We start from the raw sequence: 27,973 nt of genomic DNA on the forward strand, positions 1-27,973 counted from the left end.
TGTAATACCACATTGTGGCCGGTAGATGGCAGCACTTCGCTGATCAACCAACTTGTGAAAACAGAGGAAAAGATCTTAACAACAAGGAAGTGCGTAACGCAGAGTTGATGATTCGGGGATTTTATGTTTTCTTTTACAATATATATATATATACGGGATGAATTCGTATTAAGATAACAGCTGTTATTCCCCACAGTTGACAGTGATTATATCTTCTGCTTGTCTGCTGAGTCGAAGCTAACGGCTAAGCTAACCCAGGTAGCAATCTCTGATGTTCACGTTTGGGTTCGTTACGGGTTCTGCTTTTCCTCCCTCTTTATCCTCTTATTTTCTCCTCTCGTTCAGATGAGTGATGGAGGCCTCCAAGTCTTCCAGCACCACCATGCAGGTGAGCTTCGTGTGTCAGCGGTGCAGCCAGCCTCTCAAGCTGGACACCTCCTTCAACGTGCTGGACAGAGTCACCATCCAGGAGCTCATTGGTATTACTCTGCACATATTTCTGTTAATCCGAGGTAATTCAACTCGGTTATGATGGGAGCTATTTCTCCTCCGCAGCTCCGGTGGTCACGGTGACGCCCAGCAGCAAACAGGCAGACAGCGGAGGAGGGGAAGCAGCACCTGAGGTGGGTTACAGCTCTGAACAGGGAGTGTGCGTGTGATTTTATCCCCCTTTACTCTGATGCCCTGCAGCTTTTGAATGGGCATTAAAATAAAACCCAATGCAATCAAATTGCCTTTAGAAGTCGGCTTAATTATTAATAAATATAACCCATTTGTGTGTAATTTATTGATCCACACATTGTCTACATCGTGTTTTATTGTTATAAATCAAAATCCCAAATTTTCAACATTTCATGGAGTTCTGTTTAATCCACCAGCTGAAAATGGGAACAGTACTGCAGGAGAGTATTAATTAGCTCTGAGGGAGCTGAGTAGTGCAAAGGCTCAGGTGGAAGAATCTGCTGAGTGGGCAATTATTAGTGACATATTCCTCAAATCTGGTCCTTCTGCAGATTATAAAAAATAAATTGGTAAAAAGCACACTAGGCTGAAATGATTAATTGGATAAATCATAATAAACTGATTTATTTAAATATCAACTTATTTAGCAGTTTAAAAAAGGTAACTGGGGTGTACAGATTCAAAAATGGTCAATTGCTGAAAAAACGACAGAGCAGTGATTAAGTTCAATTGTGCAAAATATTTTTTTATTTAAAAAATACCTTGTCTAAACATTTACCCATAATTTCTCAAGTGATGGTTTGAGCTTCATCTCATTCAAATTCTGTAAAATAAAAACATTTTATATAAAAGACCTTTTGATGTCCAATTATTAATTGGTTGATCCCAAAAGTAGTCAACAGATCAGCCCTACACTATGTACTACAGAAAGAGCTTTTCACAAGTTGATGTTGTAAAGTGATTGATTAAACATCAGAATAATTAAATACTGAAATCATATTTGGTTGCAGCTCTACAAAACACGAGGATAAAAAGCTGTAGAAGAAATCTAATCTTATTAGAATCAAACTTTGCTTTTTAGACGCTGAATTTATAACGCAGAATTTTTATTTGCATTAATAACACAACAAAAATATAACCTATCACTAAACTATTCTGCCATGATTTTGTTTTAAATTGGTTTAATTTGGAGTTGTTTTCTTCAAGGAGACGTTTGTGGAAAGCAAACAAGATGGCGTGTCGAGAAAGTACATCCCTCCTGCACGGTGAGTTGATTTTTAACCAGCTCTGCTTGATGTACGGCAGCCAAAAAGGTTTATATTAATTCATGAATGTACACTCATCATTTTATATTTCAGTTTTTCTTTTTTAATTCATTTGGAAAAAATTCTATATTTCTTTTTTTGCTGTCGACGTGGGATGCTGAGTGAACATTCATGAGAAATGATATGAACTTTTTTGATTTTAGCAAATGGCAGCAGTGAAACAAAGAGTGAAAGATTTAAAGGGGGTGTGAATACTTTCCATACTTTCCTGAAAGGCGACAAATCAGTGAAGTCTCTCCTCTCCAGGATGATGTCAACAGAGAGCGCCAACAGTTTCACGCTGATCGGAGACGCTTCGGATGGTGGAACCATGGAAAATCTCAGTCGGAGATTGAAGGTGATATTTTTAGTCTGGTTACTTCTCCTGGGGAAAGAAAGATGCTGTTTGTGTGAAAATCAAGGAATAATAGGACTTATAGTGTTTCATCCTCATACTTAATTTATTATTTATTCTGACATGTACTTTTATTTATTTGTTCTTTGTTTGTTTACCTCCTTATTTGTTTTTTTCTTCCCTCCCTTCTCTACTTTTTTCCTAAATATTTGTGACGCTAAATTAATTATAGAAAAGAAAAATAACTCAAATTAGAAAATAACTGCCAAGATCAAAACATAAAAGCTTATCCTAATTCACATATTAGTCAGATACATTTTTGTGTGACACTGGTTGACTATGTTCTGTATTTTGTTTTTAATGTACCCTTTTGAATGTATACCTACATGTTTGTTTAGTTTTTGTTTGATCTCCCTGTTTGGTTAAAGAAAAACCAAGGAATCTATTTGCTTCTGACTTGCTCAGGTGACCAGCGACCTGTTTGACATTATGTCCGGCCAAACGGATGTGGATCACCCCCTGTGTGAGGAATGCACCGACACTCTGCTGGATCACCTGGACACGCAGCTCAACATCACCGAGAACGAGTGCCAGAACTACAAGTAAGCCGGTCAAAGCCAGCAGGACATTTTCAGAGGATGTTTGGAGGGAGGTTTGACCCATTAACAAAGTGCCGATCCGTTTCCAGGCAGTGTCTGGAGCTTCTGTCCAACCTGCAGGTGGAGGAAGAGGAGACCCTGCAGGCAGAGCTGCAGCAGCTGAAAAGCGAGGAGGAGACGCTGGTGCAGGAGCTGGAGGCTGTGGAGGAGCAGCGGGCTGCTGTGGCCAAAGATCTGGCGCAGAGCAGGATTCAGGCTCAGCAGCTGGAAACCGAGGAGCTCCAGTAAGGAGACCCAGACGAGCTTTTATAGCAGGAATGACTTTTGTTTTTATCAGAGCCAATCAAGCAAATTACAAATTATTACACAGAGACTAAGTGTAAACATATTAGTATATTTAACTTTATAATACTGATGAAATAGTGCACACGTGTCAAACTCAAGGCCCGAGGGCCAAATGTGGTCCTCCAGATTCCAAATCAAATCAATAAGTCCTTCCAGATTTTCAACAAATGTGAAAAATCTACAAATTCCCACATTTTTCCTCCAAAACTTAGGGTTTAAGTGACTGATACCTCAGCCTGCCTTGATGTCAAGTTATAGCGCATGATCGGTATGTTGATTTAATAAAAAAAAGTCATGTTTAACATCATACATTAGCTCAAATATCATAAAAATTCCTTAGGACCACAAATCATGATCACTTATCATTGCAATCAAAATCCATCATTTTGATTGCAAAAAACACAGAATAATCACAAAATCCTGGTTGGACTGATCAGTGTGGAAACATGTTCAATATTATTTAACTTTAAGAAACACTTACTGAATATTGAAACAACTATTTATTGATATTTTAACTATTTATGAGTTTGACATCCCTGAAATAATGCATAAGAAACCAGTTTCAGCTGTTTTTTGTTGCTTTTTCAAGAATGCTTTTAATTACTTAATAAAAAATATTCCATGTTTCTAGGGATGCAATTAACAAGTGTTAAGAGTAAAATGAACATTGTTTTTTTATTCTATGAACTACTGACAACACGTCTCTGAAGTTCCAAGCAAAAAAATTTTGTATTTATTTGCAGAAAATGAGAAATGGTCCAAATAACAAAGAAGACACAGTGCTTTCAGACATCAAATAATGCAAAGACAACAAGTTCATATTAATTTAGAAACAACAATTCTAATGTTCTAATTCAGGAAGAGTTCAAAAAATAAATATTTAGTGGAAAAACCAGGAGGTTTTCAAAGGGGTTAATTCAGTGCAGTGGGCTCTTCATTTTTTTCAGAGCTCTATTGACATATAAAGATGTTTTTAAATCCTAAATTACATTTATTTTTTTGTGCAGCTTTGACTTTGTAACTAATCTGACCATTTTTCTTTCAGCAAATTGCTTTTTTTGAATCTACATATGTAACAATTAATCTATTACTTAATGATTAATCAATCATTTAACAATTAATCAGTTAGTTAACGATTAATCAGTTTGCTAAATTGGTTGACAATTTATATAAATAATCAATTAATCATGATTACTCCAATCAATATTTTCAGCTCTACACATTTCACAACTTTTAAACCACAGATTTCAATGGCTTTTGCTCAGATTTAGGGGTATCAGATTAACAGGGGCAGAACCTGCCAATGAAATCCACTGAAGTTCAGTGTCTAAGAGCCCTCTGTGCTCCATGCTTCCAGGTACCAAAAGGAGTACAGTGAGTTCAAACGGCAGCAGCTGGAGCTGGATGACGAGCTGAAGAGCGTCGACAACCAGATGCGCTACTGCCAGATTCAGCTGGATCGACTCAAGAAGACAAACGTTTTCAACGCAACGTTTCATATCTGGTACACACCGATCAGTTTGTACCCAGAAATATTTCTGTGCCGGCTGAAAATAACAGGTCTGCCCTGATTGTTCCCAGGCACAGCGGCCAGTTTGGCACCATCAACAACTTCCGACTGGGCCGGCTTCCCAGCGTTCCTGTGGAGTGGAACGAGATCAACGCGGCCTGGGGGCAGACGGTGCTGCTGCTGCACGCTCTGGCCAACAAAATGGGGCTGAAATTCCAGAGGTAAACATAGTTTGATCTCTTCAATTCAAATATGCTTTAAAGTTTAGCTGAATTTAGATGAAATAATCTCCCAGATATCGACTCGTCCCGTATGGAAACCATTCGTACTTGGAGTCACTGACTGACAAGTCAAAGGTAAGGCGTAAAGATGTCGTCTTCCTAAAGCTGATTTGTCTGAATTGTCGATCAGTTTCTGTTTGTTTTGCATCCAGGAGCTCCCGTTGTACTGCTCGGGTGGCCTGAGGTTCTTCTGGGACAATAAGTTTGATCACGCCATGGTGGCCTTCCTGGACTGCGTCCAGCAGTTCAAAGAGGAGGTGGAGAAGGGAGACACCGGCTTCTGCCTCCCGTACAGGTCAGACGGGTCGTAACTAGTTACATTTACTCAATTACATTTACTTGAGTCACTTTAAAAAGTTAAATTACTTTTAGGTGTATTTTTATTATGTTGCACTGTTGAGTAACTTTATTATGAAGTATTTCTACTCTTACTTGAGTAAAATGTATGAATATTCTCCCACTGAATGAAAAAAACAAACATGTTTTAACCCAAAATTCACCACACACCTGCAGTTTTTTTTGTGACTTTTTTTATTGAAAGAAACTTATTTGTTCATTTTTATTACTTATATGAATTATTGTCATTTTTTGTCTTTAAAATACCAACATTTCCACTGAAGTGTATAATTTGGTTCAGCTTATGATGCCATTTTTAAATTTTCCGTGACTCATAATTTGACCAGTTAGTCAGTACTCGTGTAGACTTTTCAATAAATAGATTTTTATTATTTTTGAACGACTACTCTTTACTTTTATGTGAGAAAAAATGTTGAAGTAGTGCTACTTTTATTTGAGAACAATTGTTGGGTAATCTGCCCATCTCTGTACATGGAGTGAATTTGTTATAAAACTACAAGTACTTCAAGTTTAAATTCTGATTTAAACCAGTTTTATGTACATATTTATAAGGAGGCAGCTTTCAGAAGTAATTATTTATTTTTGTTTTGATGCAATATGAGGCCATAATCCAGATCTGATGGAGTCATGGTGTTTAGGCCAACAAGATATTTTCGATTGCCTTATAAACTGTCCTTATCGAACAATTAACAGATTAATAACCGCATAATAAAATAAAATGAGCTCAATAATATTTTTTGAAAGGCAATTTTGTTTAATACATTTTTTTGTGTGTTTGTTTCATTGTTTTGTTATTGCGTTTTTATTCCGTATATTTAAAATATTTCCCAGTTCCAGTGTGAAGTGTTCTTTACAAAATTAAAAGTTACTAGTCTTTGAAAGAACTATTAATATTAGTAGATTTAGGAATGGTTTTGTAGAGGATTTGAGTCGTAGATGTTTGCCTTCAAACATTAATTTTATTTTATTTTTAGGATGGATGTGGAGAAAGGAAAGATTGAAGACACGGGCGGCAGCGGAGGCTCTTACTCCATCAAAACCCAGTTTAACTCTGAGGAGCAGTGGACCAAGGCGCTTAAGTTTATGCTCACCAACCTGAAGTGGGGCCTGGCCTGGGTCACATCACAGTTCTACAACAGATAAACTAATTCACACTGACTCTGCACAAACCACAAGCTACCAGTGGGATGGATTTCTAACCAGTTCAAGCCTGATTTGAAAATTTTATGGATTTCTGGTTCAAACTTGTTGGTCCACTGTGGAGTAATTTAAGATTTGCACAGCCGTTGAAACGCCATTTTGTGTGTTTTTTGTTATATTTCCTTCACCTTAAATGTTTGGCATTCTCTGAGAAGATCATTTTGCATCAGAAGAAACGTTTTGGTACTTAGACTGCGCTAAGGACCAAGATGAATAAACAACGATGCACCCACTGCAATCCCACTTTCAGATCAGTAGGAGGTATTTCAAGAATTACTGTTCTGATATTTCATTACAATATGTTAGTATGTTATTTGCCGTTTGAGTTTTTAATTATGAGAATTAGCTAATAAAATCCGTAACCTCTGGAAATCAAATTTCTGCTTTCTTCAAACGTTTTTATGGCTTTTATGTTAGAGCTAAACACAAATTAAAAAGATTGGAAAACGTGTTGTCCAAGCATATGTTAAACACACATATAACATAAAGCTCAAAGAATTAAAGTAAGTATTTTATTTATTAAGGGAGAACTGTAATGCCTTAATAATGTGAAAACACAGTTGTTAAATCATGAATTAAATGTGATTGACCACATTTTGTTGGTTCAGATTTTAAGAGCCACAAATTTCTTGCCCTAAAAATATTATGGATGCAAGATATCAATTGAAGAGTTCAATCTAAAGTTGATCTCATCAATGTAATTATTAATAATCATCAATTTTCTTAAAAACTTGAGTTTTCCCTTGTATTACGAGGGTCGACCGTGTTTTCACAACATTATAGGGATAATTTTTCATAGGAATTAAAAGCAAATTGTATTAAGCACTGACCAAATAAGCCGAAAATACAGTAAAGATAAAATGTAACGAAGCAGGAATCTTACCGGGTTGCAAATCTTCTATCATCCCCTGCGCCATTTTGTTAATCTTCACTTTCGTAGCACGTAAATATTTTTTTTTTATATATAAATTGTTGTTGCTACGTCATATAGCTTGATTAAGGGAAAACTTTAGGAGCTTGTTGAGTGTTTATATATTGAAACAAAACCGCATAAAGTTAATTGAGCTGTTCGGACCCCTCATCTTTCCCGTTCTGGAATCACCCCGCCGCCATCTTTGTTTTTCTTTCGAAGGGTCCTCTTAAGAACGAGCAGCGGCGCCCTCTACTGGATGGCGGCCGAACTACAACACCAAAATAAGTTTTCGGACGTTTTTACTTAATCGATTGGAACTAATACTAATCTAATAAACCGCTAATAGTCAGTTAATCGTAAATAGTATTTGCATTTTATATATTTGACTAAAATATCGCATCTAGTTTAGTTTTAAAGATCTTTTTAAATCATGTTTTTGTGGAACACAAGCACTTTCAACTTGATGAATTTGACTTGTGTCAACATTTTTGGTGAGTGAAATAAGACACCATAACCAAATGATAACCAAATACTTTTTAATGATCTCATTAATTATTTCAGTTGAGTCGCAACTCACAACACTCACCCAGAGTCAACCCGCCCCTCCAGTTTAAGGTTAGCAACATTAGGAGGGGGGAATCTAATGGAAAAATATGGACTTCATTAAAATAAAAAGCTGACTTCAAGTACAATTACAGAAAATAGGTCAAAACTAATCACGCTCTCCCCAATCAGCTCTTTTCTGTTTCAAGTCAATGTATTAATTTTCAGCAATTTCAAGTCAACAAGACTGCTTTAATTCTCAGTTGTCATCCTTACAGATATATTTGAAACTGACCATTAGAGATATGATTGACAGTTTGATAGATTTCAAGCAGTATGGGGTAAAACATTATAAATTATTAACTTCTGTAAACTATCCTGAGTATGACCATGTGACTTCCCACATGTCATACATCGAAGCGAGTCAATTGTGCAAAATTTTCCAAACTCTTTTTATTTTAGCATGAAGAAAGTCCCTTTGCGTAAGACAGGGTTTATGTTAGTGCATGCATATCTGCAAATCTTTGGGTTCTACTGAGCCCACAGCTGGAGGCTTGGTCCTGCACCTTTGGACCAGTTGGAGGTCCCATCCTCCAGTCCCGCTCCATTCATAGTTTTGGGGTCCCCTCTTTCCTCTACTCCACATACACACACGAGCGTGTGTGTATGTCCTCTGTCCTTTGGGTTTCCCGCTTCGTTCTTCATGCTAACTTGAGTTGGAGGCACTGCTGCTGTAGCAGCTGGAGGTGGAGGGACTGGGCAGCAGCGACGTCGTGCTGCTGCCCAGGGCTTTACGAATGTTGGGCATCAGGAAAGGGTCGCTGGCCAACTGCAGCACGTCCACGCGGTCCTCCTTGTGGTACGCCAAGCAACGGCGAATAAAAGCCTAGAAAGGAGCCAATAGAGAGAAAATACAAGAATCAATACCAACGTTCAACTGGTGGCTTCAGCTCCACAGAGACGCCAACATTTTTACACATCTTGTCAGAAAGCTAGATTAAAGTGAAATCTTATGCTGGACATATTTAAAAAATGCAAATATTGAGACTAATTCCTCCACAAATAGCATACAAAGGTTATTCATACAAGAAAGAAAAAAACAAAAAGAGGCGAAAGAAAAGGGAATAAAGAAAGTACAGAAAAGGAAAGTAAAAGACAAATCAATAAAAAGAGGAAGAAAAATTAAGTAGATGGAAATGAAAGAAAAGAGAAACACAAAGGAGAGAAAAAAACAAGAGAAACAAGAAAAATGGAAAACAAAAGGAAAGAAAGAAGTCAGAAAAGATCAAAAAGCGTAGAAAAAAGAATAAAAAGAAAGAGGAAGGAAAACTAAAAATAAAAGACAGCAGACAATAGGAAGGAAGAAAGTAAAAGATGGGGAGGGATGATGGATGGACAGACGGATGTATAGATGGATGGACGGACGGACAGACGGGTGGATGGATGAGGTTTGGACTGAGCTTTGACCTATGAACCCAAACTAAAGCGTGTCAAACCTTTGCCTCGGTGGTGACGACGGGTTTCGGGGGGAATTGCACTTCAGTAGCTTTCAGAATGGTGTTTTCTTGGAGGATGTCCTGCTGGGACTGGTTGTGACCAAACGGCTGGGAAAAGGCAAAACGCAGCTGGTTAGAACGTGAAATGAAACCTCACTAATCCATCAGGTGACGCTGATCGGCGGTTACCTTCCGTCCGTATAAGATCTGGTAGAAGATGACTCCCACTGACCAAACGTCGACCTTGTTGGATATTTTTGGAGGGTCTTTCCCCATTATGAAGCACTCAGGTGGTAAATACCTACAAAGTTCAGTCACAACTTAAACTTTCTGCAATGTGGACGCAGTTAAAATAATAATTAACTCTTTAGGTTGTTAAATTTTGGTTTGAGAGTTTACCAGTAGGTCCCTGCTCCCTGTGAAGTCAGATCCATGCCATCAGCAGAGTTGTCGTCATCCACGATCTTGGACAGGCCGAAGTCGGTGATCTTTATCTCCCCACACGCCGTGCCATTAACCAACAAGATGTTCCCTAAAAACACAAAAAAATGAGTCTTTATCAACAAGTCTGAGCATTTAATAAAAATCAGCTGAAGGGTTTGAAAACTACATGCAATTGGAAGGTCTTCGAGAATCCAGTGGTGTTCCACAAGGCTCTGATCTCGGTCCCTTTCTCTATATGATACACACTAACAATTTAGATAAAATGAAAATCAAAACCATTTGTCTGCCAGGTCAGTGTGTGCGCAAGTGGAAGGTCTCCAAGTATCCTGTGGTGTTCCACAAGGCTCTAATCTCAGATCCTTTCTTTTTATAATACATATGAACAGTTAAAATAAAAAATGTCCCATGGCCTAAGCCATTTGTTGCCAAAAGATGATTTATATATAAAAAAAATCATTTTTGCCAAAAAAAAGAATTTTAAGAAGGTGACAGTATGCCAATTCTAATTTTTATGCTGATGACAGTGTCTTATTTTTTGCTGCTAAAACAGTAAAAAGGGCTTTTTAAAGCTACAAGCATCTTTTGATGTATTTATGTGTTTGTTTGAAACGCTCAGAAATATAGTGTTGTTCTTTTATTACAAAAGCATATCTACGTCATGTTTGGTTTCACCCATTATTATTTTTTAAGTCAGATATTTTAGTATACATCTTTATTATTGTTGATTCCCTGGGATTTGTTCTCCACATTCAATAAACATTTTGTAAAAAAGCTGAATTTTTATTCCAGAATTAGATCTTGTTTATTATTTAAGGCAAAAAAATATCTTAATATTTAAAGAGATGTAAAAATGTTTGTAAAAACATTTTGTTCTTAAAAAATGTAAGATTTTTTTTTCAACAGTTAGATTAAATACTTATATTTATTAATTTTGTCAAATTATTTTCCTTCTGAAAAGTTTAAACATATTTCAAGGAATTAATTTTCAAAAATTTGAGATTATTTTTTTTTTGGTGGAAGAAATTTGTAAATTAAAAAAATGTTTTCACTTGAATAAAATAAAAGTGAAACTTTGTGTTTCCCATTTAGCCTCACTAACATGATCTATAATAAAAGAAGGAACATCTTAAAGCTGTAAAAAATTAACAAAGTTGGCTTAAATTAGAAATGACTTTAAAAAATTATAAAAATGTAAGACTGTCTGGTCAACTTGATGTAATGATATATAAAAAAAACGTAATTAGGTAAATTATGGAAATTTACAAATTTTCTCTTAATCACTTTTAGTTTAATCTAATTAAGTCCATTTAATTGAAGTTGCAACAATATCCTTTTTTTATGTTTTGAACGTCTTTTAAGACCTTTATTAATCAGTTTGTACCTTAGGTACTTCTTTGGAAATGCTTTGGCTGATATCAAGTTGTATTTTAGTCTTTTTTTATAGGTGTGTGTGCACTGGATTATCCATGCTGCATTATAATTGCGTTTTGATATTGGTTAATTTTATTATTTGCTGCTACCGTTTTTGGCCATGTTTCCATTTTTTTATTATTTCAATGCGACAAACCTTGTTAAATAAAGATTAAAAACAAACAGAGTTTAATGAAAACATCATGAGGTACCAGGCTTGAGGTCATAGTGGATGATGGGAGGCCGAATCTGGTTGAGATACTTGAGGGCGTTGACGAGCTGCATGATGATGGAGCGTCCCTCCTTCTCCGTCATCGACTTATTCTGCTTCAAGTAGAAATCCAGATCGTTGCCGCCGCAGTACTCCAGCACCGTGCAGAACCTGGCAACAATCGAAACAACAAGCACTTTTGTTCTAATTAGTGATTTCCAGTCGAAACTGGGAGATGGACGAGTTCGCCTACTTCATTAAGTGAAGCTAAACAGTCATCAAGAAACTACAGAATTTTAAAGTAAAATCTACAAATTAATTCAAGTAGATTCCATTTTATTATGTGAACTCTATCAGGATTTCCTCTTATAAGGACGTTAACCATTAGTTATCTGCATTGGCAGAAGATAAATATAACTTCTTACCTTTAGATTTCTAGGATTCAAACGATAAATAGGCTTTATTGTGACTAATCGTTTATAATCAACTAAAACCTAAATTGTTAAATTTAAATGACCAGAGAGCCAGAAAATCCATTAAATTAAAAATTTAAAAATCTTTTTATCATAATTTTTTAAGCTTTTTTTGTTCTAACTGCTCAACAATATTTGACAGAATAACTGATAATTGTTAGTTGTAGCTATGCACATCTTATAAGTTTATGAGTAGAATATTTTTTGAGGAACTTACGAATCTCTGTCGATTGAGAAATAGTCGTAGAGTTTGACTATTCTAGGATGGTCGAGTTCTTTGTGGATCCTGTATTCTCTACATGCATGTCTGCAAACAGATAATGGTCATTAAAAATTAAACATATTCATTAACTTGGAATACAAAATGTTTTTATGGATTTAAACTCACCTGTGGTAGTTTTGCTTCTTCTCCTCTCTCCAGTTCTTATTGAGCTGATGGATTTTGATGGCTACATATCTCTGTTCTGTTAAATCAAACGCCTGAAAAAGAAAACATTTACTTATTTACCAACAGTAGAGGACCGTATTATTATTCAACAGCTGTTTAAATTATCAAATCTTAGTCCAACATTAAGCTAACCCCACGTTTTTCCTCCAACTTACTCAAAAATATAAATGGAGATGCACAGAGCAAATGGAGAAATAACAAAAGAGCGTCTGCTTACTTTAAAAACTTCACTGAAGCCTCCTCGTCCTAATAAACGTAAAAGCAGGTATCGATCATTCAGTGTGGGATGGTCTCTAAATCTGCACAGAGAAAAAAGAAATTTCACATTTCATTTTGTGAATTTTTTTCAACAAAACTCACTGATTTTCTAGTGTTTCTTTAGAAATATTCACATAACATTTGTCATAAAATGCAGGGATTTTCTCTTTTAGACAGATTTTGGACAGTTTAAAAATAAATAAATAAAAATATATATATATATATGTCTATATATATATATGTATATATATATATATATAAATACACATATCTAATTTAGATATCATTAAACTGGGATAATACATACTGCGAGTTATCCTCATTGTGGATTCTCTTTAGCTCCCGAATGTGCAAATTTCTAACCCTCTCCAGCTGCTCCAGCTCCGTCTGGATCTCTGCTTCTTCCTACAAATCAAACACAGAGACGTCTCTCCTCTTTTTCTCAAATGAAACCTGTAGCTCTGACGCCGAACCGGAGGAAGTTGAGAGAAAAGCACCTTTTTTAAACGGCCTATTCGAAGTTTGAAAATCTCCTCTTGTTCTCGATACGCAGCCAGCGACAACCTGGATGAGATGGGGTTGGAAAACTCAGATAAGACAGATTAAAAATAAAAACTTCAGGCTTTGTGTTACAGTTTGTTCCATTAATATTGTATTTTATTACAAACTGAATAAACAAGCAGCATGTTGACATATTTATTCCCCTTATATTTCTGCATTTTGACACGTCAACTATAAATCCGACTTTATTTTATTGGGATTCTACCAGATAAATTTTATCCCAACTATAAAACATGATTTATAGTGAGATACTTTCTAACATAAAACATTTTGCAGAAAAGAGTCAAACTTGTGAGTTGTGCAAAACAAGTAGATAAAAACTTTAAAAAAGTGATTTGACAAGTTATTGCTTCATTCAAAGGCAAGCCACACTGTTCAGATATATTTTATGTCGGCCAATCGCATAAAATCCGAATAAAACACATTGAACTTTATGGTTTTACAGTCATAAAATGTAGAAAGGTTCAGTAATTTTCAAGGATCTCAAGCACCGGTATGAACCCTGCAAGACGCATGAACACATTTGGGAATTGGTGAAGAAATGAGAAACGTAAATTTTTGTGCGTACGTTTCATTCTCCTGGCCGTTGCTTCTGCTCTTTCGCTTGTTCTGCTCCATGTTTGGTGGAGGCATCTGGACCGTTGGAGGCTTCCTCTTTCCCAGCAGCTTCCTCTGCCTCTCGATATCCTCCCGCTGTGAGTTGATTTGCTCCTGCTGCCTAAAACACAGAAAAAATAGCAAAATGCTGTTAACACCTTTACTTTTGTGTCTATAGGCAAATAAAATAGATTATTACAGTTAACTAAAACTAACAAAATGATGAAAATGGAATAATTACAACAAATTGCAGTTATGTTTTGTGTTAGTCAAAACAACTAAAACATACTGAAATTATAGATACTAGTTTTCATGTTTATTTACATATTTTTTAACCTTTTCCCCAACTTAAGCAATTTACCTCGGCTGTCGCCAAATTACGGCAAAACAGCGGCAGCACAAGCTGAGAGAAATTTTTCAATTATTGTTATTGAACAATAACTGATTATATTTTTTGAAAATTTTAACTTTGGTGTACGATAATTGATAATCAGGCCTTTTTGAATTCTACACCTAAAAATAAACCAAAGTATGTAAAAAATTTAAACCGTAACTAATGAAAACTAAACTGAAACTAGTAATAAAAAGTGACAAATAAAAATGACAATGAAAAACCCAAACTATCATAATTCAAATATTGAATATTGAAATATGCTCCAGAACCAGCGTTTATCCGTCTTAAGAGATAAAACTTCCATTAATATGGTTGAAAATGGTTCTAAAACAACAATATTATTGTTATTGGCGTAATTACAGGATCAAGTTATCGTCCAGGAAAATGTTTACTGACTTGATGAGTTTCTGGAAGGCGTATCCATCGGTCCATTGCTCCGTGAAGGACGCTCCGTGGCGAACGGTGGTGAAGTGACCCAAACGCAGACGATCCTGCATGCTCTTGTCCCTGCAAGCCATTTTCTCCCTCTTTGACTTTAAGAACAGTAAGAAAAAGGATTAAGAACTTAAAAATTAAATGAACTGTTTATAGCAAAGGTAAAAATTGAGCACAAGCTAACCTGCTCAATTAGCAGCTGCTGGCTTATTTTCACACATTTGTTCAGCCGCTCCTTGTAGCGCTCCAGCATCTTCTGCTGCTCATCGACCTGACGCCTCAGGTCACAGTTAGACTGCAAAGACATAACCAGACAAAACAATATATATTTTTATGAAGAAATGCATCATTTATTATTAAAAAAAAAATCTGGTACAAAACTAGAAATTCTTCATACCTGTAAAGTTGTATTTCGAGCAGGAAGTATTTAAATATCTCACCCTCACCAGGTCGTCTATCCTTCCTTCGGTCCTCTCCAGGTCAGAGTTCTTGACCTTTTCTATAGCTTTCAGTTTCAGCAGCGTCAGATCTGACTGAAAAAGTAAGCACATAAAAATCTCCTTCTTAAAACTGGATGTTGTTTACATTACATGTGAATAGCAGTGACGAGGTTTCTCTGTTCTGACAATTAAATACATCACTATAATCATTTTAAAATAAATTGCAACATAATGTTTTGACTCCATCAATCAAAATATTAGAAAATGAAAAAAATTAACTTTTACTTTTTGCATTGTTTTTTCAGTTTGGTGAAAAAAAAAAAAAAAAAGAAAAGGAAAAATAAATGCTGTTATAAATTCTGCTCCAAAATCAAAATTTTTCCAGAAAAAGGCTGTGCGTTTGTCTCTTACAACTTAATATAAACAAAATAATAGCTAAACATTTTGTACAACATAGACGTGAATGAAAACTCACTTAATCCGATCTTAAAAGTTTCAAAAATGGTCAAAAAATAATTTTAATAAAACTCCAGTTGTCACGCCAAATAAAAAAAATCAAAATTAATGGAAGGGTAGAAAAATAACTAAATTAATAACAACAATTCCAAATACAAAAATTAATTAATCAGGTTTCAAGCTAACTTAAATATACTCTAACTTGCATAAATATTTACAAAATCTGAGAATGAATAGCCACAAGTTCACTAAATAAAAATACAGAAGAAAACGACAAATGTTTGAGTTTGGGAGTGAATAAAATGATTTACCTGGATTGCTTTGTGTGAACAGGAAGTTGTAGGAGCCGTCTTAAAGGAGCAGCAGGAAGAGGAGTCGGTGTGGGCGGAGCCTATGGACGAAGGGCTGCCATTCTGAAAGCACAGAAACAATTAATAAAACAATCATTTCTATACAGTCACTGGAATACTAACATTTTTAAAATCAGCATTTACTGGATTTTTTTTTGTACAAAGTTACTACTGGTTTTTTTTGGTCACTAGTGACAGTTTGGTCCAATTAAGCTGGTAGGGCTTAAAGTTTAATCACTATAATTTATAATATTATTGTGATAACAATAAGTGTCTAACTTTAAAACAAACTCAATTTTATTTGTTGTTTATATTGTTCTATTTATTTTGCATATTTAAAATGTTTTTCAATGGTAAATGTTCATTAGAATTTAAAGTAGTTGTTTTTTTTTTTTTTGCATCAATACGCTATTAACGTTATAATACTTGAAAATGGTCTCAAAACAATATTATTGTCCATCGCGATAATTTCTGGGGCAATTTATCGTCCAGCAATATTATCGTAAAAAGCCCGACAATAATTGTGTCACAGCAATTATTGCCCCACAAACCCAAACAGCGCATTTCAAAAACATTCCCATTTGAAATACACAATAAAAAATTGATTTTTATCACTAAACTGTAAATTATAATTGTTGTTTTTTTATTTATTTTTTTTATTGGTATTTATTGATGATTTTATTGAACAAAAAGTAGTGAAAATAGTAAAACTACCCAGCTTGACAATAAGGGCAATTTTTCATTTAATTTAAAGATTAAATTAAATTTATAAATATACATTTTTGCCATGATGACAGATTTTTCATGTCTATGATAATTTGTTGCTTTGCTGATAAAAAGAAATCCACAATAATTGAGCATTTTAAACAATTTTTTTTTTTTAATTCTTGCACCCTAGTGCCTTTAACTTCCAGTGAAACAGTTTGGACATAAAAAAAAGAAAAAAGAAAGAAAATCAGAGAAAGATGAATCTAAAAGGAGATGATGAGGAGCAGAGCAGACTCAAGATGGACGCCAGTTCTCACCGGAGGATAAGACAGAGAGCACTGCGAAGAGGAGCGCAGCAGCAAATGGACGCCTCGCGCAGGACTGGCGCCAGAGCCGCTGCTACCAGCAAACTGGGTGAGGGGCAATTTGGAGAAGGAAACCAATCAAGAGAAAGGGAAGAATAGTAATTCAGTAAAAGACGAGTAAAGAATTTCCCTACACAAGCCTGAAGTTTAGACAGGAAAGCTTGAAGGAGAGTTGAAGTAAGTTGCACATGATAGAACTGGACTCACCTCAAAATAATCATTCAGCTTTTGCCCTTTTCCTTTTCCTACAATGAATCAGAAAAGGCACAAAAAAAATTAAACAATTCAATTTATTGTTTAAATAACAGACAAACAGAAAATACAAGAGACATTTTTTTGTAGTTACATTAATCTTAACTTGTTTGAAGAGGAGCATAAACTCATACTATGTTTTCAGATGTAAAATAAAATAAAAGTTACACAAATTAATAGTAAGAATTTTACGCAGCATAGACATATACTGACATATATTTAAGTCTAAATAAATACATACATTATTTACCACAACATTTTATTCTTATTGGCCAAAAAGGTGTCACCGACGACACATTTTTACAAGCCAACTTTATGGTACCGTAACTCTGCGAAACTTTGTGCTATCTGAAAAATGTCAACGGTTTCTAAAAGGGGAGTCATTACGCTTTCCGTTATTATGGTTATTTCACTCCCATCATTCCCGGGAGCATCTTTTGCTGTGGTTAATTCTGGTGAAATACTTTTAATAGACGGTAATTTGTTACGGAGAAATGGGCAAAAATATTTACTCACAGGACATTTAACTCTGTACAATTAAAACAAGCAAAAATATTCAGGTGGAAATGTGAAACTTTGGTCTTAAAAGTTTAACAACTTCTTGACGCTGACATAATTAAATCTAACAGCTGTAGCGAAAAGCTCAGGTTTGAGATGTGTTTGACTTTACATTTACAGTCTAAAGTTAACCAAATATGTGATTAAAATCAGTTAAATATCAAATTATTTTAATGTTTTGTTGGGAAGCAAGTTGGGCATACCCTGGTTGCTGCTGTCGAAGATGTCGCCTTTTCTTTTCTTGCTTCTGCCATTGGCCTTTCTCTCCAGAGACTGAAAGAAATAAAAATCAGCTTCTATTTTTAAGTGTTTTAAAAATACCTGCACGAACCACCCGGACACAATGAAAAACAAAAAAATTTAAGTGAGATTGACTTAAACAAAAAATTAAACATGTTCTTCACCTAATTCAGTGGTTCCCAAAGTGGAGTGCACTCCCTATAGGGCAGGTGTGTCAAACTCATTTTTGTTTTGGGCCAAATCAAGATCATGAAAGCTCTTAAAGGGCCAGTTGTGCCAGAATGTGTTGATAAAACCTGTTCACAAACTGTTAATATGTCAATAAATTCTTAAAATTACATAATATTATTGAACATCTTTTCAGTCCCTTGAGGAACTAATAATAAATGCGACTGTTTATTTACTCGCTGTATAAATCATGGTCTATAATCATACATGAACTAAATTCTCAAGAAACTGGAGGCATTGATTGATATAAATTGGCAGTAAACAGATAAAAAGTGCATTTATATGATTGATAATATAATATTTTATCAAACTTAGTGTTTAGTCTACATTGTAGAGGGCCACATAAAAAGCTTTGGCGGGCCGAATTTGGCCCCCAGGCCTTGAGTTTGACACATGTGCTATAGGGAAGAGTGCCATTGCAGGGGAGCGCAGGAAGCAATATTGATGAATGAAAAAAAAAAAAAAAAATTACACAAAAGTGTTTCACTGTAAAGATGGTTTATAGTTGGTTTTGTTGCAACCTGAAGAGTGATATAAACTTCAGTGTTGTTTGAAATCAAAATATGTGTACAGGTTTATGTCTGGTCGACGATGTGTGTGCCCACACATTTTTATTGTAATTCATAGGGAGGGCCAGAAAATCTTTGGGAACCACTGACTTAATGCAAACATGTAACTGCAATGATTGTATTCCTGTAGAAAAAAAAGCTAATTTCAACTTAAGAAGATAATAAAAAAAAACATTAAATAACTTTTTTCCCGACTAACCTCTGGTTCCTTGTCACTGAGAGACCCAGCGCTGCACTGAGACTGGTTTGATGATTCAGAAGTCTGCAACAAACACAAACAAAAGACATGATCTCCTGCGTCAACATATGCTAAATATTGAAATCTGAGAGGTTAAAATACATCTTAGAGATGATTGGAGAACATTTTCTGACAAGATTATTTGGAAAATTAATTAAATTAATTCCTTACAATAGCAACAAAAAACATTTTCCAACGTCTTAGTCCAAGTTAGGTGAAATTTCGGTTTCATGGAGTCAAAAATGTTTTAGTTTTCATGAAGATAAAGAAGCTAGTGCAAATTCTTGAACTAATTATCCTTGTCTCAAAGCACAAGAATGACTAAATTCATTCACTCATTTATCAACTTGAGAACCTGAGTTTTTCCACAAATACATCTTAGGACTAGCTAAATCAAATAATAGTTGCTTTTTGTTTTCCGAAGAGGGAAGTAGAAATAGTTTTGAGCAATAATAGCCGACATTTGCATCATATCATGCACCCGGCTTGAGCTGTGGTACCATTTCAGTGTCACTTATTTCTAGAGAAACAACGAGCTGCTGGCCAACATCCATGTCAGCCAGCACAGAGCTCTTCTTGTTTTACCTTCAGCCCAGTAAAACAGACCGTTCTGCTCAAGAAGAATCCCTGAACGCAGAACAGAGAGGACTTTCAAACCTTTCTAAACTCGAACACAAACATCATTCTGTTACACTTAGGCACTACTCTCTACTTCAAGACTATGCCATACATGCTGGGTGAAAAACTGATGTATAAATTTATTTTTATTGTAAATAAACAAAATCAGTTGTATTTCCAAGTTCATTTTTAATTTAAGCCAAATTTTATTGGCTTAAATTATAGCCAATAAAATTTGTGGAGAGAATTTTTGTTTTGACCAGGTGGGCAGAGTGCCCACAAACTGTACTCAAGTCCGAAGAGTAACACTACTTCAGCTTCTAGAAGCCTGGTATGTTTGATCCATGTCACCTCCATGCTGGGTTTGTTGAGTTGTTTGTTTGGTTGAGTTGGTTGGTTTGTTTTGTTGAGTTGGTTAATTGGTTGGATTGGTTTTGTTGCGGCTGTTTGATTTTATTGGGTGGGTTGGTTGGTTGCTTAGGTTTTGTTTTGTTAGGTTGGTTGGTTTTGTTGATTTGATTTGGTTTTGTTGGATAAAGATTTCAGATTTCACAAACACTGTTTCAGATCGCACGAGTCACATGATCAACAGCAGAAAAGGGCTACTTTGCATTGTCAAACAAGTTTTATTTTTTGGGGTATCTAATTTTAGGGTAGTAAAACCTCAACCAAAAGCTGCACTTAGGACTAGCAGTTGGTTTGATAAGTTTTGTTCCCTTAATAAAAGAAATCATAGTAAATTGATTAAGTTGTCTTTATCTGATTGAAATTAATTTATTGATCAGAAATATTTAAGTGAGACAAAAATCTTGAAGGGGCAGAAGTGTATACCAACCTTGGCAACACCAACTCCTGTGAATCGAGCCTCGAGAAGTTCCTGCCGACGTGGGTCGAGGCTGAGACTCTGGCCCTGAAGTCCTTCCATCATGCCTGGAGAACAAAACCAGTGAGGAAAATTACAACTAAGCCGGGTTGGGTTGGTGTCACAAGAACCAACAAAGACATTCTGTCCCATTCAAGCAACAAAAGATGACATTACTGACAGTGAAATGGTTCACCTGGGGCTAAATTAGAGTAGCAAATGTCACAGGTAGTAAAAAGCATGATTGTTTTATTCCTTCGAGGAAAATTTCTAATAAAAAAAGATTGCCGAACCCTATGGAGTTTTTTGGCACGGCTGATTATGGCTTATAGCTAATTGAAGCCCAAAATTCAGTTGTTAGGTAATCAGAGGCCTGTCACAATTATGAGTTTTGCTGGACGATAAATTAGTCCAGTACGATTGTTTTGACACCATTTTCAAGTACAATAATGGTATTATATAATAATGTAAGAACACATTCTTAAAGACAAACTTAAAATTTTCATGAACACTTAACAGTGGCGCTGGAAAACATTTTAAATACCCAAATTAAACAAATGAAACAACAGAAATAAATAAAATGGATTATAAAGATTCTGTAAATAAAATTGTTCTTCAAAAAAAGGGTGAGTTCAGCACCAGACTGAAGACTTTTGTCACTGTTTTTGGTAGAAAAGAAGGAAAAAAGACAGAAAAGAAAAAATAAATTATGCAGAAGAAAATTATTGAACTCATTTTAATTGATCATGCAATTAAAAATGTATTTCTTATTGTGACAAGTCTAAATAAGAGCTCAACAAAAAGACAACCAAAAGAAAGATTTTCAGTGTAGAAATGTTAGTAATGGCCAAGCAATGTCCTTCCAAAAAATTAAAGACTTTTGACTCAACAGTTGTACTGCTCATTCTGAGCCTGGTTCTGGTTCTGATGGAGGTTTGATCCTGTTAAAGGGGACTTTTCCCTCACCACTGTTGCTACATGCATTCTCAGTATGATGGATTGCTGCAAAGTCAACAACGCAAGCAACTGCTAAAATGTATGTCAGTGACTCGAGGCAATCTGCTGACAGAAAACCTTTTAAGGTAATTATATCATGAACTGAACTTAATTGGAATGTATTTGATTGAATTGACTTTTTTTTTGTAAATTTCCTCATGAAAACATGTTCAAACAAACCGACCATACATGCATACACTACAACACATGAGCATAGTTTTCTAAAGAGACATTTCTGCTTTAATGTTTATTGGTCTTATGTTATATTTTAGTTTTCTGAAAAACATAATTCTAAATTTTAATTATTGTAGTTGAAAGCCAGAAATCCTTAACAGAATAAAAAAAATACTTGAAATTAATGAGTTTATTAATACAGCCTACACCAATTAGCAATTGCTTTTTAAATAAAATAATTTTTTAAAATTGAATTTTAATTATTAAAATAAAATGTTTCAGTCATTTTCTAAGTTATTTAGAAAATAAGAAAAAGCAACAGAGGATATTTTTTTTAAATTGGCATCCTTGGAAATGTGTTTGTATTTTACATTTTTATATTTTATATTGTTAATATTGAAATCCAAAATTAATCAAATGTTCTAAAAAAAAGCATTGAAAGACCTAGTATCCGACAGGACATTGAAAAATAAATGCATGCTAGCAAAAATAACAGTAGATATCACATTAAGTCAGTATTTTTATTGAATAAACGGAAGAAAATACCTGTAATGATTCAAACTGCACAGAAACAAATGGTTTACTTTTAGAAAGAAGCTTTAACAACATGATTCATGACAGTTTGGGTCGTTAAACCGTGTTTAACGTAAATACTGATTAAAATATTTAACCAGTTTCACGGAAATCTACTGAAAAGAAGTCAGATTAAAAACAGTCGACGTCCCTCGGATTGAGATTACCTAACCTGTCCAACGTTGGCCGTGCTAATTAACATTTTATCCTACAGTTAACTTATCAAAAACAAAACTGCATCTCACCAAAAAGGTTGTCACAATGGAATAAGCACCAGAAACAAACAGTAATAGCAGCACAAAATGAGAGCGACTAGCAAGGATAGCGAAGTTACCTCGCGAGCTAAGGTTAATATTAGCCAGGACGAAGGTCTCACCTGGAAAACCTTTAGCAGTTTTCACAGCCAGATACGGTCCTATAAAAGATGTGGTCCGTCCATTTCAGAGTCAGAAAACTCATCAACAGCTCCTCGGTCCAAGCACCCGATATAACTCTGTTTGAACTGAGATATCCATTTATAATCAAGTCAAATTTGAGGAGACACTTGTTAGCTTAGCTAATGCTAGCTACACAAAGCGGTGCGGCTCGCTCGTGCCGGTGTCATCCGGACGGAAGGCCGTGATCCTCGGGTTTTCCTCGTCTGAGTCGTTGGCCCTGCGCGGGCAGGCCGGGAGCTGTCAATGCTCTGAATCCCCTTAAACAAGTGTTGTCACATTTCTGCCTCGGTTGATCTAATCTTTTGGCGTCATCGAGCGTCAAAAGCGGCAGGAGTCGGTGTGTTTAAGTCCATCGTTAATTCCTAATGACAAAAGATCACAACCTTCAGTATCACCAAGGCCGCACAGGAGCTCCAGAGGAAACTGACACTGATGTTTCCCAAGCCGAGTGCTGGCTTGATGTAACCTCCACCCCGATTTACAATGCACACAATGATCAGGGCTGAAACTGGGAGGATAAGAAACCTTTTCAAGGACCCAGACCTCCAGGGGGTCTGTGCAAGCAAACCTTATCATTTAGGATGCATCAAGTCACTTTAACCACATTATCTCTCTCTGGTTACATTATTATTACGCAGTTATTTCTGACCCAGCTTGTGTAATTTTAAAAAAGAAAATGCATTTGTTTTGATTCCTTTAATTTGACATGGCAAACATTAAATGGCATATTTTCAGTCCAGACGATGAAGGTAATCTTTTTTGCATGTGGAATTCAGTAAACTGATTTTAGATGCATAGACCTTATTGTGATGGGCTTTTACCATATTGTGTATCATTTATTGTGATGAATTTTCTAGCACGAGCTCTCAAAACTGTCCGCATTATTGGGATTGTTAGTTTTCAATGAAAATATCAATAAATATGATTAAATGCAGTATCTGTGTGCAGTTTAGTGATAGAAATCACACTTTTTGGTGTGTAATTGGTGTTTTAAAGAAGCATGTCACTGATGGGAACATTTTTCTAGAGCAATATTTGTGTTTGCGGGGCTTTGATCGCTTAGCTAAAACGGAGGTAATAAATATTTCTTATCGTCATTTATCATTATCATGATACCACAAAATATTGTGATAAACTTTAAATTCAGATTAAGTGTAATCTGATCATGTGATTAGCAAAGAAATCATCATCTACAACATGTCTACAATACTTTCAAAATTATTTGTACATTTTGAACTTTTCCACATTTTTTCATACTGTCACAGTCTTCAGTTTACTTTACTAATGGAAAGCATCCCCTCAGCATGATGCTGCAACTGCCATGTTTCAGTGCTGGTATGATTATGTGTAGTTTTTATACCCATATGGACCAGAAAGTTCAGTTCTGATCTTTTCTTAGCCTTTTCTTCCTTATGTTTATAGTTTCCTTTCCAGGGCCAGTACAATGTCTTATGGGGGCTCAAACATGACTGAAACATGATAAATTATTTTTATTTATCCAGGGTGTACACTACTTTATTTTGGTTGATTGCACAAAATCCCTATAATGTGAAGACTGTGTTTGTGACATGTCAATTCTAGGTAATTTTCAAATTTCTATAACTTTTCCATAGTCCACAATAAATATGTGAACTCTGCAGAAGCATGATCTCATATTCTGAAATATTATAGGGCAGAGCAGTTTTTGCTCTCAGTCCAGCTCAATAAAACTTGTCACATAACATTTTGTGAAAAAGCATCTTAATATCTCCAAAAGGAAATAGATGGTCATTTTTAAATAACCACCATTTTATTTTGGTTTTTGGGTTTAAAACAAAGAAAACTATAAACATTTACAAAAACAGGAGTGCTGATGTTTGCTTTAAAATGGTATAAGAAAAAAAAACAGTGTTTCCAACATAATGATAAGGGAAAAATAATAAACATTACTCATACTTCAGTCATGTTGTAGTGAAAATTTAATGCAGGATTTCTTTTAAAAAAAGTAAATAAAATAAAATAAAAATGCTGCTAAAATCTTTATTTGTTGTATCTACATTTACAAAAAAGAATGTTAGTTCTGCACTAGATTTTGAGCACAATTAAAGAACATGCTACCATCACTTTGGATTTGTCCCAGATATTTGTAGATTTGATGTATTTGTCCAATAGAAGTCTTTGAATGCTCGTCATAAGGTACATAAATATTTGTGTCACTGCCAGAACTTTTTACCAAAGCAGAATTTCATCCATCTCACTTTAAGTTGTAGTGAAAAAAGAATCCGCCTGCCGTTTTGTGCTGCTCAACAGGTTCCACTAGAGGTCGCTGTTTGACAGTAGAACATCACAAAGAGGAGGAAATTTACTGAAACTGCGTGAGTCTAAATTAAAAGTTTAGAAATCAGTCAGATCCCATTTTGATCATTGTTTTGTACTTTACACTAACACAGACGTATTTTGAAACAATCGGTGCAACAAAGCCTATGTTGTTTCTTTTAAAAGTGTTTCTTTTAAAACTTTGAAAAGGAACACACATTTGAGACCAAAATGTCTTCTTGTGACATTAATTCACATTAATCCCATCTGGGAAGCGAAATCCATTATTTATGATTTATGATCAAGATCTAATGCAACATTTGAAGCAGGTCTCATTAGTTGGCAGCAATTCACCTGACAAAAAAGTTTATTTGGCACATTTCCACTGAAATGTTGTGATCAGGAAGCAGCATCCTTACGTTTGGTTTGACTTTTAAATCATGCTAAACCTCCTATGGTCATGGTCATATTTCAAATGGATGTTACTAATCCTGCATAACATTTTCAGAAAAAATCACAAGCCTTTAAAATCCCCAGCTTATAAAATAATAATATAAAAAGACTTTTATCAAAATCTATGTTTTCATCTTTTCATTATGCCTTAGATATTCATAAAAATCTAAAATGTTAATTTTAAAAACAAATAATTCCCTTCTAAAGCAATAAAAAAAAGGTTTGGAAGTCAGTTTAATACACATATGTACAATATACACAATATACACAATTTATATATGTATATATGATCAACATCACACAATTTCTGTTAGCTTTTTTATTCATTGTTTGTTTTTAGAGATGCCTTGTTAACTTTAACTGATTTTAAATTCTCGACATATGTCAAAGGTGTCTGTGGGGAAGGAGGATGTGAGAGTCCTTAATTCAAAGTAATATTTTGTGGGTTAAACTATTTATGATAAGATCCTGAGCAGATTTTTGAAGAAGCTGTGTGTGGGTAGTTTATGGGACCCACAGCTCACGCTTTGTTAAATAATTATGGGTGAATGTTAACCCGTTCCTCTGTTCTTGAAGTGATTATAATACGGTTTCGCAGGATACACGCTGTAAAATGACCACAAGTTTGTGGCTAGAACATTTACTGCACAGCTGTGTCTCTACATTTCTCTGTTCTTTTGCTCTACTTTGTTGTGGCAAAGCCTTTACAGTGACATTTCAGTGACTCTGCATAAGTTTTAAAGTGTGGATGATGTGTCACACTGATCAAGGCCAACAGTCCTGCAGTTTGGGTGGTACTAGTATTCCTCAGTACCAGTTACTATTTTAGACTTCTTTTATGGAAACAAATGGCCTGAGTAAGTAAAAAATTGCACCCTATAACATTCTGAGTCAGTAGTTACCATTGCTAAAAAATTAAATTACAAAAATAAATTTGCTAATGGAAACAAAGCTATTTGAAAAAGTTAACTCTTTTTGATAGTTTTTGCACTTGGATGAGGTGATAATGGTTTTTCAGCCATATCTAGACACTTTTTTCACATCACGCCAGCCATGTGATCACTACAAGAGAAACCAACAAAGAAGATAATGACAGGGAGTAGCAGGAGGGTGATGGTTTGCTTCTCACCCCCTTAAAAAAACTTCACATAAGTAGCTGCTCTGAAGTATAAAAGGCCTGGTGCTCCAACACCTGAATAAAAAGCTGACTATGGGGGAATATTTCTGCCATAATTCAAGGGCACACATTTTCAGTCTGGAAGCAGGATTTAGTTTTTTGTGCTAACATTTTCAATTTGACAGCAAAACTTTGTGTCTTTCTTCTCAAAAGTTGTAAGGCTTGTACTCAAAACTTCTGCTCTCTTTCAAATCTTCACTGTGCTTTCTCAAACCTTTCATCTTGTCTCACAACTTCTGTCTGCTCAGCGCTTGGAACGAAAAAGTACCATCGCCTAGCAACCTCTCAGCCAATAGAATGAGAGTGTTATACCTGGTGTGTTTGTTTACTTAAAGTGGGTGTGCCTGAGTGGCTATACTATTAATTATAGAAGAAATATTTAAGTCCCGTCTGATGGCTGACGTAAGAATATAACTCATGTGGCTATGTACATCCATCGCTGCCATGAATTTTAGTGACTTATTGGATGAACAACCTTATTCATGTGTGATTTAATTTTTTTTTTTTTAATGAAGACATTAAATAGCTTTCGTTTTGAAATTGAGTCTGTAAAGCCTTTTTGACATAATTTGCTGGACTGCAAAAAAAAAAAAATAAATAAAAAGGCAGAAAAGGTTTGGACAGATTGTCTTTTGGTTGTCCCAGTATCTCATATCCTGGGACCTGGCAATATTGCCAAGTATCTTTTCACTTCCTGGATGGGATCAGCTGTTGCACTTTTGGTCTTCCTGCCCACTTTGATGTTGCCAAAAGTTAACTAAATCCAACAAATTAGCAGTAGAATTGGCATTTGTACGTTCTTGAACTGAAAAAGATCGGAGGTTCTTTTGGCAGGTGCATCCCGTGGACAGAAATGCTTCCTTAAAGACACAATTTATCTTGTCAGTGTCAACTCGAAATAGTTCCTGTTTATGTCATGTCACTTTCTTATAGCGATATGCACAACGACACGGTGTTTCCATCCATTAGCTTTGATGCGTTGGTGTTATTGAACCCTTCAGTAGTCAGAACTGAAGCAAAAATGGCCTGAATACATCAAGTATCTCAACACGTTGATTAACAGGCATTCATCACCACTTTTAAATTTCTGGCTAGTGTGCTGGTTTGTTAGGTCTCCATGCTACTGGCTGTAGGCAACATTTTTCTCTCCTTCTTCCTCCTCATTAGAAGACAAGTTGCCAACAAATCTGCATTTTATGTTCTTCTATTCAAGCTGGAGACTTTGCAGTCTCTACTTTCTTCTTTGATCGTCATTGTGTCATGTACTCATTTTGACCCCAGGGGTCTTTGGGCAACATTTTCCTCTTTGTCAATTTTTAGAAGTCACCTCAGCTTGTCTTCTTGTTGCTTTTTTGATATATTTTCAAACTTTCAGATATAAAATGAAA

General features: G+C 35.3%; 2 protein-coding genes across 6 annotated transcripts; one reads left to right on the top strand and one right to left on the bottom strand.

The window, feature by feature from the left end:
- The first annotated feature begins 34 nt into the window (after positions 1–34).
- On the top strand, positions 35–6,862 carry becn1 (beclin 1, autophagy related). Of its 3 annotated transcripts, XM_055042685.1 has the most exons (13): positions 35–89; positions 197–258; positions 346–479; positions 556–623; positions 1,669–1,727; positions 2,034–2,124; positions 2,587–2,723; positions 2,810–3,004; positions 4,423–4,569; positions 4,647–4,796; positions 4,871–4,931; positions 5,009–5,151; positions 6,188–6,862. In XM_055042685.1, exons 3-13 carry the CDS (start codon positions 353–355, stop codon positions 6,354–6,356), a joined length of 1,347 nt encoding a protein of 448 aa, XP_054898660.1. In that variant the 5' UTR covers positions 35–89; positions 197–258; positions 346–352; the 3' UTR covers positions 6,357–6,862. The 3 variants fall into 3 exon arrangements, with proteins under 3 accessions (XP_054898660.1, XP_054898659.1, XP_054898661.1); XM_055042684.1 differs by having other exon boundaries at positions 47–258; XM_055042686.1 differs by having other exon boundaries at positions 47–258; positions 1,672–1,727.
- A 983-nt stretch (positions 6,863–7,845) lies between these two features.
- LOC129367960 (serine/threonine-protein kinase tousled-like 2) lies at positions 7,846–23,137 on the bottom strand. Of its 3 annotated transcripts, none has more exons than XM_055042682.1 (21): positions 22,600–23,137; positions 20,454–20,548; positions 18,962–19,024; positions 17,929–17,998; positions 17,123–17,160; positions 16,868–16,960; positions 15,804–15,905; positions 15,043–15,129; positions 14,781–14,891; positions 14,558–14,694; positions 13,739–13,888; positions 13,107–13,173; positions 12,917–13,014; positions 12,569–12,650; positions 12,292–12,383; positions 12,121–12,210; positions 11,432–11,601; positions 9,765–9,897; positions 9,555–9,666; positions 9,366–9,473; positions 7,846–8,755 (listed from the first exon to the last, which is right to left on the bottom strand). In XM_055042682.1, exons 2-21 carry the CDS (start codon positions 20,544–20,546, stop codon positions 8,576–8,578), a joined length of 2,076 nt encoding a protein of 691 aa, XP_054898657.1. In that variant the 5' UTR covers positions 20,547–20,548; positions 22,600–23,137; the 3' UTR covers positions 7,846–8,575. The 3 variants fall into 3 exon arrangements, with proteins under 3 accessions (XP_054898657.1, XP_054898656.1, XP_054898658.1); XM_055042681.1 differs by having other exon boundaries at positions 15,037–15,129; XM_055042683.1 differs by lacking the exon at positions 16,868–16,960 and having other exon boundaries at positions 15,037–15,129.
- Between the last annotated feature and the right edge of the window lie 4,836 nt (positions 23,138–27,973).

This window comes from Poeciliopsis prolifica, unplaced genomic scaffold, assembly GCF_027474105.1.
Source record: "Poeciliopsis prolifica strain line A6 unplaced genomic scaffold, Auburn_PproV2 SCAFFOLD018, whole genome shotgun sequence".
NCBI classification, from domain to species: Eukaryota; Metazoa; Chordata; class Actinopteri; order Cyprinodontiformes; family Poeciliidae; genus Poeciliopsis; species Poeciliopsis prolifica.

What these genes read in the sequence shown, in the direction of transcription:
- becn1 (XM_055042685.1), top strand. Translation starts at nt 353, where the DNA reads ATGGAGGCCTCCAAGTCTTCCAGCACCACCATGCAGGTGAGCTTCGTG. An exon ending in CACCATCCAGGAGCTCATTG is followed by an intron (nt 480 to 555) that starts GTATTACTCTGC and finishes TCTCCTCCGCAG; the next exon opens with CTCCGGTGGTCACGGTGACG. An exon ending in CACTGACTGACAAGTCAAAG is followed by an intron (nt 4,932 to 5,008) that starts GTAAGGCGTAAA and finishes TTTTGCATCCAG; the next exon opens with GAGCTCCCGTTGTACTGCTC.
- LOC129367960 (XM_055042681.1), bottom strand. Translation starts at nt 20,546, where the DNA reads ATGATGGAAGGACTTCAGGGCCAGAGTCTCAGCCTCGACCCACGTCGG. An exon ending in AGCAGCTGCTAATTGAGCAG is followed by an intron (nt 14,695 to 14,780) that starts GTTAGCTTGTGC and finishes CTGTTCTTAAAG; the next exon opens with TCAAAGAGGGAGAAAATGGC. An exon ending in AACGGCCAGGAGAATGAAAC is followed by an intron (nt 13,174 to 13,738) that starts GTACGCACAAAA and finishes CATCTCATCCAG; the next exon opens with GTTGTCGCTGGCTGCGTATC.